This window comes from Phaseolus vulgaris, chromosome 3 (assembly GCF_051622355.1).
Source record: "Phaseolus vulgaris cultivar YP4 chromosome 3, ASM5162235v1, whole genome shotgun sequence".
Lineage (NCBI taxonomy): Eukaryota > Viridiplantae > Streptophyta > Magnoliopsida > Fabales > Fabaceae > Phaseolus > Phaseolus vulgaris.
In genome coordinates, this window is record NC_143500.1 from 28,518,552 (window position 1) to 28,537,257 (window position 18,706).

General features: G+C 43.3%; 1 protein-coding gene across 1 annotated transcript; it reads right to left on the reverse strand.

The window, feature by feature from the left end:
• Window positions 1-579: 579 nt before the first annotated feature.
• LOC137806943 (Alcohol dehydrogenase transcription factor Myb/SANT-like family protein) lies at window positions 580-2,180 on the reverse strand. Its single transcript, XM_068607340.1, has one exon. It carries the CDS (start codon window positions 1,785-1,787, stop codon window positions 858-860), a length of 930 nt encoding a protein of 309 aa, XP_068463441.1. The 5' UTR covers window positions 1,788-2,180; the 3' UTR covers window positions 580-857.
• Between the last annotated feature and the right edge of the window lie 16,526 nt (window positions 2,181-18,706).

Sequence of the window (18,706 nt, forward strand, 5' to 3'; positions counted from 1 at the left end):
TCAACCAAAAAAGTTGTGATAACAAAGTTGCCAATAAAACAATTGTTGTGCATGGATGAACTAGAATCGTGAAATTGAAGTTTTGTGCCTCGCATGGAGAACATTGTACCTTATCCAATGTATAATAATTTGTATGAGTTCATTTTCATAATTACGAAGTCAAACGCTTCTCTTATATTATCTGGCAACGGAAGTTAGTTTCATACACAGCTTCTTCTTTTGAAAGCGGCTTTTTATAAGATTTCTCGTTGCTGGTTTATGTTTTATAAGATTTGCTTGGAGACATTCCAAAATCATGGCATGGTGAGCTACTCCAAATAAGTGATTTAATCTAAACCAGAATTCCCACAAATAAAGAACACAGCAGCCAGGAAACAGACAAAAATGAATATTCACAGGAAATCCAGAGAACTTCACAATATGCATCAGGCAAAGTGGCCGCACTAGCTGTGCTTAAAGACTATCTTATTCCTAGTGTGATATTCTTATTCCTAAGATTAGTAGCAGCAGTTAACCAGGACAGTTGTTGATGTATTGAACAAAATCCTAGTCCCCACACACAAACAAAGACAAATGGCATGCACAATAACCCTAGTAGTTACTTTTAATAAATCCAAAGTACACAAACCAATTTTGCAAAACATCCTGTCCTCTGGTTTTATTTAAACATAAAAAGAAAAAGACAGCAAGAAAATGAAAAACTACAAAATGAATATCTAAAACTACATTCTCCATTCATCCAACACCAACCTAACACGGATGACCTTAAAATTACAAAAAGAAAAAATGGTAACGGCAATGCAATACCTAAACAAACAATACCGGTAACAGCAATGCAATATCTAAAGACCTTAAGGTTAGGGCTGCTGCGGCGAAGACACAGTCTTGGCCTTCTTCTTTTCTGAAACTGCCTTGGCAAAGGCTTCAACAATCCGTTGTTGAGACTCCAGAATCATCTCAGTGCGCTTCATTTCCATCTCCATCCGCATGCTCTCAATCTCCCTCGCCATCTCCATCTTCATCTGTTCCATCCTCACAAACCCATCTCCTAAAACCTTAATCGCAGCCACCATCTCCCCCACCGGGTCTCTTTCTCTCTTCTTCCCAAAATTAGGGTTAGGGTTTTGATTCAAATTAGGGCTGAATTTCTGATTCCCAACCTTCCCAAACAACTTGGAGCCAGACCCGGGTTGAGCAGGGGCCATCCCGGTGGGAATTCGAATCCTAAACCCACCCGCACCGACACCCGGAAACCCGTTCCTGTACAATTTGTTCAAGCTCCGGGTGTGGCCGTTGTGGCTGATCTCCTGGTACAGATCTTGATCATCGTCGTTGTCGTCATCATCGTTGTCGCTATCGGAATCGTGTTCGGGTTTGACAGGAGAGGGACCTTTCTCCATGGAGTCCATTAGCTTAAAGTGGACCCAGGAGGAGTTGAATCGGGAGACGGGGAGGGAGCGAGCGCGTTGGATCTCGGTGCGGTAGCGCTTGCGGAGCTTCTCCATTTTGTGGCGGCACTGGACGGGGGTTTTGGGAGGAGAGGCGTTGGGGCAGCGGTTTGCTACGGCGTCGGCGACCTCTTGCCAGTGGGTGGCCTTGAGGTTGCCGCGGCCGAGGGAATACCACTTATCACGGTAGGCGTCGATGAGGGCGAGGGTTTCATCGGGTGACCAACAGGGAGGAGGGAGGCGGCGGGAGGAGGGGGGCGCAGGGAGGGGGAGGGGGAGGGGGATGAGGGCTAGGGGGACGGCAGAAGGGGGGTCGGGGGGAGGGGGAGGAGAGGCCATGGAAAAGGAAGGAATGAGAATGAGAGTGGGAGAGGGGTGAGATAGAGTGGGGGAGAGTTGGTTTGGGTTTGGTGGTGGTGGCGTTTGGTAACATAGTGGGTGGTGGTGTGCGGCTGGTTTTGAGATGTGGACAGGATAGGACGAGGGAGGGCACCACCGATTTGGTGGGGGAAGAGGCTAACGTGCGCCGCTCTCACAAAGCGCACCCACTCACTTCACTTGGCCCTCAACTGGACGGTGGTGATTGGGTTTACCATTTTGATGTGGGCTTATCATTATGTGCCAAGAGGTGGAGCTCCTCCAACACCACAATCATCTCATACCTACTAATCCACCAACTTTTCTCAACTATATTACTTTTAATCATTCAAACATTAAATTAAATATACAATACACCACTCTCCAACTTCCCTCTCTCTCTCCACACCACTTCAACTGCCAATGCTACATTTGGATGCACAAATTCCTATTAACGCTCCCCTAAATTTCCATTAACACTCCCATTTTCTTTATTACCATATATACCCTTTATATAAAATAAGTTCAAACTCTAGGATGTTCATTTCTTGCTCTCCAACTGCCCAAGAAGACAGCGAGGTAAAAATCTAATCATAGAAGGGGAGAGAGTGTGAGGATATGACTATTCCAAAAAGATAGAAATAAATTAAGGTTAACGAACTAATTTTACTAAAAGGGCGGAATGAACTTAGCAAGCGGAGAGTGGAAATAGTAAAAGCCACTCAATAATAATGTTGGGTATGCTAAAAGCCTATTTAATTTTTTAAAAAATGAGGGGCCACTTTGTAAACGATTTGGATCAAAACCTTTTGTAAATATTATTTAATTGAAAAGAATAAGTTTTTTATTGTTTAGATTAATAAGCTAATTTATTTAGAAAATACAAGGGATATAATAATGTTATTACGTGATATTTTATTCACACGAGGTAATAATATAAAAGATAAATTACTCTTTGAGTTTTTGGTTTATTCATAAAATTCAATTTGGTTCTCTTAATTGTTTAAAATCTGTTCCGAAGCTAACATATAGTAATGGTTACAAAATTGCCACATAAATAATTTAATTTTTAAAAAAACTAAGTATAATGACATTTTTAAAAGCATGAATTAAACTACTATTAAAAAAATAATTATTTTAAAATGATATTAATTTTTACAATATTTTAATAACCTAATAATTTTTAATTTTTATTTATAGCAGATTTCTCCCGCCTAATAAGTATATTATTAATAAAAAATAATTTTTAAAATAAAATTACTACATTACTAAAGCAACATTTTTTAAACTATTATGTGCATAATTTTATTCAATAAAATAGTACATAGAATTTAGAAATACCTAATGATATATAAAGAGCATATCTTTCTTTCATCTATTTTTGCCACCTAATTGTTCATCTAATTATATATTAATTAACATCTTTCATTGTTTTTTTTTTCAATTAAATGTTTTTTAATTAATTGTGATTGTACTTAAATATGTACAACAAAATAAAATTCATATTTGAATTAAATATTCTCTTAAATGAGTAAGTGCTATTTAATTATGAGAGGAAGAGCGTGAATGCAGGAATTTAAACCAAGCAGTTTATAACGCAGAATAGCAAGATTAAGGAGCAAGTGATGGGTCAGAGCCATACCTTTGAAGATTGATAGTAGAAAGGCGCGAGCTTTGTAAGGAAGGAATTGCAAGAGCTTTAGGAAGAAGATGAACAATGAAGAAATGGGTGTAATTGATGGAACAGTGCTCAGAGCGCGCATCTTTTGAAAGGTATAACGTAAACATTGAGAAGCGTTAGCGACACTCAGCCTCAGCCGCAGGATTGGGCCACGTGTCGAGAGATTAAAGCATAACTTAAGGTGTCACGTCACAAGCACATGAACGTCCCATCACCAGAATGCCACATGGATGGTAAGGCGAGGCCTTAGTCTTTTCACTAAAAACAAGTTATCAGCTCAAGACTGGGGGTTTGTGTACCGACCCGTCCTCAGGCGTTGACCAAAGTCAAACATGCGGTATGACCCATCAAGGGACTCAAAGGAGGAAAGTTAATGTATTGACCGCCTTGGGTGTCACTAGGTATGGGCGTCGCCAGCTTTGGGCGTCGACAGGTTTAGGCGTCGCCCACCTTGAAGGCATAACCCGTTGTCCTAAGAGCGTGCTTTGGCCAAGATGGTGCCACTCCCTCCGATACCCACAAGTAGGAGTGACCGTGGAAGGGGCGACATGGAAGGAGGTGGCGCGGTAGGGGCCTGGAGGCCTCGGGCCTCGGTGTGTCAGAAAGTAAACATAGTTGAGAAAGGTGGATTGAAAGCCACACCTTCAATATCAGTAAGAAGAGCCCCGATCCACGACTTATCCGCGCATGAGATGTAGGAAGGCGGCAGAACGCACCACCGCTGCCCTCTGGAGAAGATACAACCTGTAAGAGGCCACGCCCCAGAGGGGCATCTCCATGCAAGCTACGTAAGCAGTTCAAAAGATTCCCAGGGGAAGTGACTTAGAAACGGGTGCATCAGTTGGCTCCCATGCAGTCACCCCTGGGCGTGCCAACACTCCAACAGGGCTACCACAAGCATCGTGAGGTACACTCACTAGTGAACTTAAGTCAGGAAAGCCACGTGGCGGAAACACCAGTAAAGGTATATAAGGCACAAAGAGAAACAACATAAGGTACGTTTTTCAGATACTCTGTCATTTGGCAAACTGTACGCACTTGTGAACTTGAGAGAGAATTTGAGAGAATTCTGTTACGCACTTCCAAGAGCACGGTTTTTGCCCTGTTCTGATACGGAGGTGCACGGTGTTTCTTGCCCCGATTACTGACTTGAGCGTCAGAGTGCAAACGCCCGCGAGCGTGCCATTTGCCTCTGTGTTGCAGGAAATCTTCACAGGAGGAGGAGTAGTCTCGAAGATCCGCGTTCCACCGTTAAAAGATACGCACGAAGGTGCATGAGTTTCTGGCAGGAACAATACTGATGGTACCATCAGTGTTATTGGTGTGAATAATACTAATGGTGCCATCAATGTTATTGGTGGCAATAATGCTGATGGTACCATCAGTGTTATTGGTGGGAATAATACGTTATTGGTGGGAATAATACTGATGGAACCATCAGTGTTAATGGTGGGAATAATACTCATGGTACCATTAGTGTTATTGGTGGGAATAATACTAATGGTACAATCAGTGTTATTGGTGGGAATAATACTGATGGTACCATCAATGTTATTTGTGGGAATAATACTGATGGTACCATCAGTGTTATTGGTGGGAATAATATTGATGGTAGCAACAATGTTATTCGTGGGAATAATACTGATGGTACCATCAGTGTTATTTGTGCGAATAATACTGATGGTACCATCAGTGTTATTGGTGGGAATAATACTGCTGGTACCATCAATGTTATGGGTGGGAATAATACTGATGGTACCATCAGTGTTATTTGTGGGAATAATAATGATGGTACCACTGATTTTTCCTGCAAAACAAAACAGATTTAACACATATGGTACCCCTTTCAAGTTTAGGGTCCAACATGATTAATACCTTTCCTTAGGAAGCCATTTGGCCAACCCTTTAGGAACAAGGTACCTTCTAGCTTTACGTGTTCTAGATATATGTCCAGACTTCATACAATAAAAACAAGTTGCAGAATGCATTGTATTTGAACAACTAAAAGAGGAAAAACCTGTTTTGGAAGGAACAAAAGAACTGGACAGCTTTTTCACATTACTTTTCATTCCAGGATTATATCCTAGACCATTTTTATTAAAAACAGCATTCTGTGAACCTAATAAGGTTTCAAGATTTTCTCTTCCTTTAGTGAAATTTGAGAGTGTTTTTAACAAATATTCAACCTATTTTTCCAGCTTCTTACAATTATCACAGGTTTTTATTGATGCATGCAAACATGTTAATTCAAGGCTAACCAATTCAGTTTTAGCTTTGTGTAATTCTTCTTCAAGAGCCTTAACCTTAGGTTCCAATACCCTATTTACTTTATTCAGTTTGTTACATATGACAGCCAATCTATTTGCTTCATCATGTGTTTCCTTAAAGGCAATTAATAGCTGATCATAATTTTCAGAATCAGTTGAATAGTCACTTACTGAATCAGATGCTGATCCTTCATCATTCACCATGAAGCACAAATTTGCTTCTTCACTTCCAGTTGAAGAGTCACTTGTTGAGGATACATCATTCTCTTCCCAAGAGATATAAGCTCTCTTTCCTTTGCCTCTTTCACTCTTCTTGCTTGCTGATTTTTCTTTGTTTTGATTGTTTGGGTAATCAACCTTTATATGACCTGGTTTGCCACAACCAAAGCAAGTATAACTAGGAGAATTTGAGTCATTGGATTTAGAATACCTTTTTCTTTGTTGAGTTCTGTCTCGGTTCTTTCTTTTCAGAAACCTGCTGAATTTTCTGGTGAGCAGACTCAAGGTCTCATCATGTTCATAATTCTTCTCTTCCTCACTTGTATCATGTTCCATGGTAGTCTGTAAGGCAATTCCTTTGGCTCTTTTCTTCACTGTTTCTTGTTCTTTCAATCTTTTGAGTTCTAACTCATGTTCAATCAATCAATTTTCCAAAGAGTGCTGCAGTAGACATCTTGGATAAATCTCTGGATTCAGAGATTGCTGTTACCTTAGGCTGCCAGATTCTATCAAGGCATTTCAGCACCTTTATGTTGAGCTCTTCCTTGTCAAAGACTTTACCAAGGCCAGTGAGGTGATTTACAATATGTGTAAATCGTTTATGCACATCTGCAATACTCTCTTCTGATTGCATTCTGAACAGTTCGTATTCCTGAATGAGTGAAGGCTTCCTTGCTCGTTTCACATCATCTGTCCCTTCATGGGTTACCTCTAGTACTTCCCACATCTCTTTAGCTGAGCTGCATTGGGACACTCTAAAGAATTCATCCATATTTAGTCCAGAGGTGATGATGTTCTTGGCTAAGGAGTCATATTGAGCCTTCTTCCTCTCAGTTTCACTCCATTCAGACCAAAACTTCTTCACAGTTTCTTCTTTGACAACCTGCATAGGTATAAAAGGTCCACTGACCACTGCATCCCAAATACCCATATCAATAGACTCCATAAAAATTTTCATCCTAATTTTCCAGAAAGCATAGTTAACACCACCAAACATAGGAGATCTATTGATAGACGCACCTTCAGCAAAAGGCATTTTAAACTCAGACATCATGCATACACTTGAGCAAAATACAAGCCCTAGCTCTTGATACCAATTGTTAGAGTTAAACAGTGTCTAAGTTCAAGAGGGGAGGGGTGAATTGAGCTTATCAAATTTTCGCAAAAGAAACTGTTTTACAGTGTAACAGAGGTGAAAAGAACAAATTGATTTTAAACGAAACAGATTGTTTTTACAAATGACTTTAGCACAAACAGAACTTGATCAACAAGGTTTAGATCAACCAGCAGAAATAACATAAATAAATTGATTAACTTTCACAACTTAAAAAGTTACAGTTTGTAGCACAGGATTAATCAATTTTACTTAACACAAAGCATATAGAGTAATGAACACATGTCACAGTTCAGTCAAGGAAAACAATTCACCCTTTTTCCATATTACAAATTTACACAGCAGCTTGATTTATGTTTAGAAGATTGATTGACAAGCTAGAATGGCAGATTTAATCAGGTCCAGAGTTAACAGATTTAGATTCAAAAGAACAGATTCCTTTCTTGACAGATTATGTGAAAACTTAGAATTAAGTGCAGGGATGAGAAGAGAAACACAAGAGAATTTTTATACTGGTTCACTCATCAAGAAATACGTCCAGTTCACGTTACTCCAAGGTGAAATCCACTAAAACAGATACAATCAATTACAACACACACAACAGTTCTTGAACCCTTCAAGAACTTCAACAACCAAGGCTGAAAAACACTATTTGAGCATACCTTGCACTCCAAGAAACCCTATCTAGAGTGACTAACACTTACACCTATTACAAGAATGAATAAGGGAAAGATTACACCTGAAATTGTGTTGCAAGAATATAAACCAGTTGTTCTATTTGCTCCAAGACAGTACCAACACCTTCAACCAGCACAAGGTTCTTCAAGAACAAGCTGACATGTATTTCTCTTTTGAAAAACCTTTGCAAAACCTTTTCAATTCTCTTTTTCACACACGAAATGTTGTATCTCTATCAAAACTGTGATTGTTCAGCATCCCTTTACGTGAGAAGGGAATTTTATTTTATAGAGAACAGTTTCTAACCACTTTTCAAAAAACAGTTTCAGAGCAGTTTAAAAAACAACATATTGATTCTAAAAACAACAGGTTAAATGTTAACAAAACTGCCAGCTCAGCTTAATTGAAATAACAGACTGAGCTGTACCTTTGGTGCCCTAACTGAATTTCGAAAAGCCTTTCAACAGAGCAAAAATAAACCTATTGTTTATCAAGAAAACAGATTTATTTTTGTACTGAATGAAACCTTTTAAGAAAACTTTAAGAAGCTTTTCCAAAACCATTTAACCACATCATGAGCTTGATCTTACTACCTTGGTTTGACATCTAGGATAGGTCATGCAGCAAAAGGCAACCTTGAATACACATAAGCCTAAAATACAGAATCATCTAAGACACATAGCAACCTTCAAAGCAAACTAGCTAAAGACTACATCAAACACCCCAATGCAAGGTTGAGATGAGCTTCATCCATCTCCAACAATCTCTCCCTGTTTGATGGAGACAAAAACTCCTTTGCTTTGTATACTTGACGATCAAAACTGCACTGTACTAGCTTCCAAGAAAACTGCACAACAACATTTAGAGATAAAACCAGAATATAACAGTATATGAGTTTTGTGCTACCTCCCTGCAGCTTGAGCCAAATCATCAACTTATGTGAGCACTCTTTCATCTGTCCTTCTCCCCCTTTGGGTTCATCAAAGAGAGTAGAACATTTAATAAAAGAAGCACACCACAGATATGCATAACAGTTCAAACTAAAGCCAGTTTATAGGTCTATTACAAACCAAAACAGAATAAAACCGATGCAGAAAAAAATAGAAAAACCCAATTGTTCAACAAGACATAAGGAAAAAAAACTTTGAAAAGATCACTTGTTATAGTGGTAGAGCTCGGCTAGCTGCTCCTGAACTCCTTCAATTAGGTCATCCAAGTGTTGAAACCTGGCTTGAGTCATTTCATAGTATTCCTTTTGGTCGTATGTGAGGGTATCCAGCCTGAGTAGAACTTGCCTTTCGAACATGGATAGAGGTTCACCTCTATGCACAGGTTCCTGATACGCAACCAATGCATTTTTGGCTTGTAGCAGCAACATCCTCATTTGCGAAAGAGTGAACCGGTGACTCATCCATGTGCTGCACACCATCAACATTTTCTTCTTCTTCATCTCTTGGATTAGCTGCTTCATTCTCAACTCTATTTGCAGCATTCCTTCGAAAGATCTAGCTGTCTTCCTCCTTTTGGAACCCCATTTTCAAGAGAGTGGAGTTGTCTATTTCACTTGTTGCCTTAATGGTGTCATTTCTCTCATTTGTAGTATCAACTTCAAAATAGTCAATTAGTTTTGATACAAAAATTGCATATGGAAAACGATAATCGGTAAGCCTTGTTGATTTGAGCATATGCTCTACCATTGTACTTACCCAATTTACCTTGAGTTGATTCATTATACAGTATAGCAGAATCAAATCCTCTTCATGGAGAGTAGCATGATTGCTTCCTCTAGGAGTAAGTTGCCAAGCAATTATGTAGGCTAGGAGTATTGGAATTAAGGTCAGATTACCAGCATGAAATCTTGCCATTGGTTCAGCAGGATTTCTGATCAGGAGTCCTAAAAAGGGCCCCAGCTAAGCCTAAACCATGCCTTCAAAAAGGGTGTGTTGCCTGGACCTTTTAGTGAATTGCTGATCAGGAGTCACCTCGCCACGTTCGCTGAAATCTGACGACGTGCCGTGGCTCACATCGCCGCTGAGAGCGAAGTCTCCGAGAAAAGGGGAAATGTGGCCCCAGCTAAGCCCCGCACTCAGACGAGGATTCAGCCGCAGAGGGTGATGGAGGCGGCGGCAGGGAAGAAGGATCAAAGGATGCGTCATCCTTATGACCCAAAGAAGAGCAAGGGGAAGGGGCCGGGGCAGCCCAAAGAGTCTAATCGCCCGCTGAGGTACGAGTACGTGATGGGATTGGCTTACCTGATCGCCATCTCGAACATTGCTGCCAGGCTCAAAGTGCCTGAGAAGACAACAAATAATGTGTTGGGACTAAAACCAGACGCGTGGTGTGAGTTCCACAAGAGCTTTGGCCACTCCATCAATTCGTGTTTGGCTTTGGGATACCAACTCACCGAGTAGGTCAAGTGTGGGTTCTTGAAGGACTACTTGCTGGAGAAGCAAGCGGGGCAATCATCAGGTTCACAACCGGCAAGTAGTGAGGGACAACAACACGAGGTAACCATTCACGGCGAGATCCACACCATAGCTGGTGGATTCTCGGGTGGTGGGTGTACTGCATTGCAGCGAAAGAAGTATGCAAGGTCCGTGATGTCAGTGGAGGTTTTTGAGGATCACTCACCCGAAGTGGACATTACGTTCACCAAAGAAGACCTTAGGGATGTTGTGCCTCACGACAATGACCCTATTGTAATCTCGCTTGTTACGACGGGGAGGATGGTCCATCGGGTGCTGGTCGATCAAGGAAGCTCGACAGATGTGATGTTTTGGCCGACTTTCGAAAAGTTACAATTATCCCCTGACCAACTGAGGCCATATGGGGGCTGCTTATTGTTGAAGATGGATGAAGCTCATCTCTCTACCTAGCCTTAATGTGTTTGATGTAGATGTTAGCTAGGTTGCTTTGTAGGATGCTATATGTCTTAGATGATCTCGTTCTTTAGGGTTGTATGTATTCAAGGTTGCCTTTTGCTGCATGACCCATCCTAGATGCCAAATCAAGGTAGTAAGATCAAGCTCATGATGTGGTTAAACGGTTTTGGAAAAGCTTTTTAAAGTTTTCTTAAATGGTTTGATTCAGTACAAAAATAAATCTGTTTTATTGAGAAGCAATCGGTTTATTTCTTCTCTGTTAAAAGGCTTTTCGAAATTATGTTAGGGCACCAAAGGTACAACTCAGTCTGTTATTTCAGTTAAGCTGAGCTGGCAGCTTTATCAGTTTTTAACCTGTTGTTTTTCAGAATCAATCTGTTGTTTTGCTAACTGCTCTGTAACTGTTTTTTAAAAGTGGTTAGAAACTGTTTTCTATAAAATAAAATGCCCTTCTCACGTAAAGTTATGCTGAACAATCACAGTTTTGACAGAGATACAACATTTTGTGTGTGAGAAAGTGAATTGAAAAGGTTTTGCAAAGGGTTTTCAAAAGTGAAATACATGTGAGCTTGTTCTTGAAGAACCTTGTGCTGAATGAAGGTGCTGGTATTGTCTTGGAGCAAATAGAACAACTGGTTTATGTTCTTGCAACACTGTTTCAGGTGTAATCTTTTCCTTATTATTCTTGTATTGGTTTTGAGTGTTAGCCACTCTACATAGGGTTTCTTGGAGTGCAAGGTATGTTGGAATAGTGTTTTTCAGCCTTTATTGTTGAGGTTCTTGAAGGGTTCAAGAACTGCTGTGTGTCTGTAATTGATTGTATCAGTGTTTAGTGGATTACACCTTGGAGTGAGGTGAACTGGACGTAGCTCTTGATGAGTGAACCAGTATAAAAATTCTTGTGTGATTCTTCTCTCATCCCTGCTCTTAATTCTGTAATTGCACATAATCTGTCAAGAAAGGAATCTGTTATATTGAAACTAAATCTGTTAATTCTGGACCTGGTTAAATATGCTGTTCTAACTTGTTAATCAATCCTCTAATCATAAATCAAGCTGCTGTGTGAATCTGTAATAGGATAAGAAGGGTGAACTGGTTCTTTTAACTAAACTGTGACATTTGATTCATTACTCTAGATGGCTTATGCTAAGTAAAAATTGATTAATTTTTTGCTTTAAACAACAACTTTATAAACTGAGAAAGTTAATCAATTTGGTTCTGGTATTGCTGCCGATTGATCTAAACTGTGCTGATCTTGTTTTGATTGGGCTAGATTCATTTGTAAAAACAATCTGTTCCGTTTAATATCAATATGTTCTTTTCACCTCTGTTACATAGTAAATTAGATTGTTTTGCGAAAATTTGATAAGCTCAATTCACCCCTCCCCTCTTGATCTTAGACACTGCTTAACTCTAACAATTGGTATCAAGAGCTAGGGCTTGTATTTTGCTCAAGTGTATGCATGATGTCTGAGTTTAAAATGCCTTTTGCTGAAGGTGCGTCTATTAATAGACCTCATATGTTTGGTGGTGTTAACTATGCTTTCTGCAAAATCAGGATGAAAATCTTTATGGAGTCTATTGACATGGGAATCTGGGATGCAGTGGTCAGTGGACCTTTCATACCTATGCAGGTTGTCAAAGAAGAAACAATAAAGAAGCCTTGGTCTGAATGGAGTGAAACCGAGAAGAAGAAGGCACAATATGACTCCTTAGCCAAGAATATCATCATTTCTGCACTGAATATGGATGAGTTCTTTAGAGTCTCTCAATGCAACTCAGCTAAGGAGATGTGGGAGGTACTAGAGGTAACTCATGAAGGGACTGATGATGTGAAACGGGCAAGGAAGCACTCACTAATTCAGGAATATGAACTGTTCAGAATGCAATCAGAAGAAAGTAGTGCAGATGTGCAGAAACGATTTACACATATTGTAAATCACCTCACCGGCCTTGGTAAAGTATTTGACAAGGAAGAGCTCAACATAAAGGAAGTCTTTGTGTCATCATTTGACAATGGATCCCCAAGTCAGGCCGATCCGCCAGAGAAGGAGAAAGTTCAACGAAGAAAAGAGGCAGGCGATCAGGGATGAGACGCAAAAACTTCTCGCGGCAGTCCATATCAGGGAGATTCAATATCCAGAATGACTCGCCAATGTCGTTCTTGTCAAGAAGAGCAGTGGGAAGTGGCGAATGTGTGTTGATTTTACGGATCTGAATAAAGCCTGTCCAAAGGATTCTTATCCTTTGCCGAGTATAGATGCCCTGGTAGACAGTGCGTCAGGGTGTAAATTGCTCAGCTTCTTGGACGCCTTCTTGGGATATAACCAGATTAAGATGCATCCCATGGATGAGGAAAAGACTGCTTTCATGACGGAAAGGTCATGCTATTGCTACAAGGTGATGCCTTTTGGGCTGAAGAACGCGGGAGCCACGTACCGGAGGCTAATGGATAAGGTGCTCATGCCTATGCTTGGGCGGAACGTGCAAGCGTATGTTGACGACATGGTTGTGACAACTATGGAAAAGAGCAGGCACGTTACTGATCTAGAGGAGCTGTTCGTTACAATAGCCAAGTACAAGCTGAAATTGAATCCCGAGAAATGCATTTTCGGCGTGGAGGCAGGGAAGTTTCTGGGATTTCTCTTGATTGAGATGGGAATCGAGGCAAATCCCGACAAGTGTGCTGCCATTCTGGCGATGAAGAGTCCTACCACTGTAAAGGAGGTGCAACAGCTCACAGGCCGGATGGCCGCTCTATCTCGGTTCGTGTCTGCCAGTGGAGAAAAGGGCCACCCGTACTTCCAATGTCTGAAGAGGAATAACAGGTTTGTCTGGACGAGGGAGTGTGAAGAAGCTTTTGCGAAGCTCAAAGAGTATTTGGCGAGCCCGCTGGTTCTGTGCAAACCTCAAATGGGAACGCCCCTCAGGTTATATTTTGTCATAACTGAGAAGGCGATAAGTGCGGTGCTCGTCCAAGATCAAGATCAAGTCCAGAAACCTATCTATTTTGTTAGCAAGGTGTTGAAGGGCCCAAAAGTGAGAAATCAGTCTTTAGAGAAAGCAGCGCTAGCGGTCGTGTTTTCGGCGAGGAGGCTGCGTCATTACTTCCAGAGCTTTACAGTGTTGGTAATGAATGACTTACCCTTTCCATTGGCGATCAGTCCAGAAGGAGATGTGGGAGGTACTAGAGCTTTACAGAAGGTTTTGAAGAAACCGGATGTAGCTGGGAGTGATCTTGCCTGTTGACCAGAACGTTGGAACTTGCCTCGTCAAACTTGGATCGACGTGTGCACCGCTTCAACCTCCGTCCTCCGCCAAGATCCACCTCAAGAACCTGCAAAAGAACAGAGCGGCGCCGCTGCGGCCGATCGCACTCCAACGCCCAAGTCAGTGACCGAACCACCAAATACTAAGAGCAATAACACTCAAGAACTCTCAAGGAGCCGTGCAATGTTCTCTCTCACAGTATGCTCAAGAACTCGCAAGCGTAAAGAGTATAATCTGAACGTGCGTACCTCGAAAGTTCGTTGGGAAACCCTTTTATACCTGGTCACTTTCTCTCTCCTGGCAGTTACAGACCTGGACACGTGGCTCGCATCCAGTCGTACACGTGCCATCATCTGGAGCCTCCTTGACTTGGGCGCTGCTTCTGACTCTCTTTTGGCTAAGTTACTTATTCATGGTACTGCCCAGTGCATAGCTAACTTGGGAGTGCGATCTCTACTGGAACTGGCGAGTTAGGGTGCCTTCGTACACCTTCCCTGTGGTCTCGCCGGCCGCCTTCATAATCTGCACCACCTTCATCTCTGGCGATGTGCTTGCTCTGGCGATCTCCAATCACTAGGTCGCCTGAGTTTACATCTGGCGACTTCATCTTTAACCCGGTGATTGCCGATTCTGGTATGCTGGAGATCGGAACACGCCAACTTAATAACTGGCGACTTCACGAGCCCCCCCGACTTCTTTCCCTTCTGCCAACCTGACGTATTGTCAACACGCCGATACCGTAGCTTGATGCCACGTCATCACTTCCGACTACCAGGGCGGTACACAAGCCCCCCAGTCTTAAGCGAAGACTTGTCCAGCGAAAAGACTAAAAGGGTCACGCCAATACCGGTCTACGTGGCACTGACGCAGAATTTCAAGTGGTTGTACTTTCTGCTTCTCTGGCGCTCCACCAAACCCCTCACCCATCGCTCGACACGTGGCTTCATCAACGGTTACCTTCAATTAACGTTTGCGCTTCCCAAACCCATTTTGAAAAACCCTTAAACCCATCTTCGCTCCACTGTTCCATCACTTTTCTTCGTATCCTCAAACGCTCCAACTCTCTTATGCAAAAAAGCTCTCAGCGTTCTTCAACATTCTGAATCACCAACATTCTTCATCGCCTTCCTGATCATAAAAAGGTACTTCCTTTCCTTCTTCTGGTGGTTTTTCCTGCATTTTAACCGATTCGCATCATCCTTTAACTGTCTGGTGCATACGTTGTGGGTTGTCTTTTCCATTTCTCCTTTCTCGTAACTTAGGGCTTCGTCAATCGTTGCAACGAACCTACGTTCGTTCGTTTTTCACCCTTCTCCCATGATCGAGTCAGCCTCTGCGAACCCTGATCATTTTTCCTTTTCTTCTTCCTTTGCAGCTTCAACAATGACTCGCTCAAAGATCACCCCAAATCCTCCTCCTTCATCACGAAACCCCTCCTTACAAGCACACGACCCACCGCGAGCACGCGGCGCTTCGTCTTCTCAGGCTGAGAGGCCTGCACCTTCCCGCCCCAACCTGGCCCAGGCTACTCCGCCTGTCACCGGAGGAGCCTCCGTCCCCCCACCAGACTTCAAAAAACTATATCCCTGGGCCAACTCGACCCTGTTGGGGGAAACATCTTCTGTGAACACTGCTGGGGCAGTTCTGCGATTGACGAAGGGGGATGAGCCTCACCAATCATTCCACAAAGAGCACGACGAGAAGATGACAGTGCTACCTTGCCCCCCTGGCCTGCCAGTTTGTGCTGACGACAAGGCAAACAACGGTGGACCCTTCTGTTTCGTCTACACAACCTTGTTCAAGAAGGTGAAACTCAGGTTTCCCTTCACTCGCTTTGAGAGGGAGCTTCTCACCGAGCTCAACATCGCCGCCGCCCAGCTTCATCCCAACAGTTGGGCGTTTGTGTGGGCATTCCAAGTCATGTGCGACCACCTGGGGTTGCCAACATCTGTGGATGTCTTCTTGTTTCTTTTTGAAGCCAAGCACCCAGGAGATCGCCTGTGGGTTAGCTTGAACGGGATTGCTGGGAGGTCGATCCTCTCCATCTTCCAGCAATCCTATAAAGACTGGAAGGGCAAGTTCGTCCAGATACGCCCCAATGATAGGGACGCTTCCTTGCGTGACGGTTTCCCCTTGTACTGGGTAAACAAGGGGAACAAAGAGTCCAAAAGCTGCTTCAGGAGACCCAGAAGTCCTGATAGCATGGGCGCTTTGGACAGAGATCTCTGTTTCTTCTGGAAGAGTGAGGCGGACGCCAACATCACCTTCCTCACCACCACACTCATCTGCTTCGAGTTCTTCGAGGACCAACTCGAAATTCGAATAGGTTAGAACGCTTAAGTTCTTGTTCTGATACTACTTCTGTTAACTGTTTCTGGGCGTCTTGTGCGTTGTGCGCAAGACTTTGGTTTTATTTTTCTGCACCCTTTATCTGCTTTGCTGCATATTGCCTTATGCCTTTATTTTCTCTCTGAACTAACCCATGCATTTTTGCTCTATGCAGATAATATGTTGGGCCAGGGCAAGCTCGCTGAACTGAGGGCGCTCGCCCGAACCCACTGGTTGGCATCGGGTTCCCAAACCGTGCCAAACTCTGTGGTGGAGATCGCCGCTGCTCAAGGCAGATCGCCACCCAGGGCCCAACTTCCTCTGAGGCCCAACCCGCCAACCAACGGAAAAAGCTTGTCCTCAGGAGACCCAAGAGGAAAGCTCCCCAAGTAGTCCATGAGGAGGAAGAGGAAGATGACGAGGTAACCGAAGATGGCCTTGTCACGAAGAGGAAGAGGGTGGCACCTTCTTCTCCACCTGCTCCACCCCCTCTTCCAACATCAACACCGCCGTCTACGCCTGCTCCTCCTCCATCATTGCCACCTCCACCAGCTCCTGCTTCACCAGTCCAAGCCATTCCATTGGCATCTGCGCCACCTGCGGTTGAGGCCCCCGAGCCAAACTTCATGGAGGACCCCCCGAGCGCCTCCATGCCTTGTGCAACAGCTGGAGGGGGTCCTCCTTCAAATGCCTCAGCCGCAGGCGTTGCTCCAATCGGGGATGAAGTTGCTCATAACTCTCCAATTCTAATTACTGAATCCCCGACGTCGCCACCTCGCCAAGAAGCACCTGCTGATCAACCAACTAAAGAAGGTGGCGGCGAGAGCCAACAACAGGCCCAACCGGCGCCTCCACAGGCAGGTCTCTCCATTGAGGTTAAGAGGATGTGGGAGCCTTTCTCTGCTAAACTGAAGATGATGGCAGAAGACTTCCCCACCATTATATCTAGAGCTGTGGAGAGCTCCACCAGGAAGCTCCAGGATGACCTCTTCAACCTTCGAACTGAGAATAGCACTATGAGGGTTGAGGTGGAGAAGTTGTCCTTCAATCTGACACTCGCGGAGGTTGAACACTCCCGAGTAGAAGATGCGATGAGCACCGAGCTCCGGTTGGCACGCAAGGAGGCCACCGATCTACGCCACAAGGTGCAGCTTCTGGCCCAAGAGAAAATTGAGCTGGAGAGCAAGATTGTACCTTATCGCGTTAAGGTGGCTGACCTAGAGGCCTCAATAAAAGCTGACGCCGCCAAGGTGAAGAAACTGGAAGAAAGGTCAGCCGACCGGGAGGTCTTCCTTGGAAAGGTGGAGAAAGCGAGGGATGACGCCATGGCTGAGCTTGCCGCAGCCAACAAGGAAAAAGGGGAGATTGCTGCTGAACTGGGCCAGGTGCAAGCAGAATCCAAGAAGGTTGCTGAAGACCTTCTCCAGGCTCAAGAAACCAACGAAAAACTCAAGAAGCAAGTTGAAGAGCTGGAGCAGCAGAACAAGGGGCTGAAGGAACAAACTGAAGAACTCAAGAAACAAATTGTAGAACTTAATCTGAGTTCTGCCCAAATTCTGGCTGCTGGATTCGAGGCCGCACGGGAACAGTTCGCCTGCTTGTTCCCTGATCTGGATCTTAGCATGGTGTCCCTTAACAATGAGGTGGTGGATGGAAAGGTGGTTCCTGCTGAAGACTGATCAATTTCCTCCATCCACTACCTTTATGTTTTCTCTTTGTATATAATTGTAATGAAATTTTTTCCTTTTTCTGCATATGCATTCTTGAACTGATACTCATTTTAATGACAAAGTCTGTGTATTTCCTCTTATATCTTCTTTAGCTGCTTTAACTTCCCTTGCGCAATTTACTTCAGAGAAATGACTTAGTAATTTCGTAGGCACGATCTTATACTTGACTGCTTCGAGCCACTTCAACTTCGAATAATAATCACTTTAACAACTTGTAATCTTAAGGCAATTAACCTTAGCGCAAAATTACTCTTCAAGCAACGAACTTTAACTCAACTATTGGCTTAAAACATCGCTTCACCCGATCTGCTTCATCAAAACGGGTTTCTAACTTTCCCGCCACTGTTTGAACTTTTTCTGGTCGCCAAAGACTCTTGGCGATATCAGCTTCTTTCTGGCTTCATACCTTGGCCATTGTTCTTTATCTGGGGTAGAGGCACCTTTCGGATCCTTCTCTACCTTCCTGAACTTCAGAACAAAAGACCGGGTGGCTAGGCGCTCTCTTCGAACCTACCTTAGCCACCTTCCAAACTTCTTCCACCCTTTACACCATACCTGAACTCGTTCGAGACGAGAAGGATTTTATCTTGCCTGAACTCGCTCATAGGCGAGAAGGTCTTTAAATCGTGCCTCTACATTGCCCCAGGGGTTACATCTCCTCCCCCCCAGAAACACTGAGGACTTTTTACTGGTGCCTCTACATTGCCCCAGGGGTTACATCTTCTCGCCCCC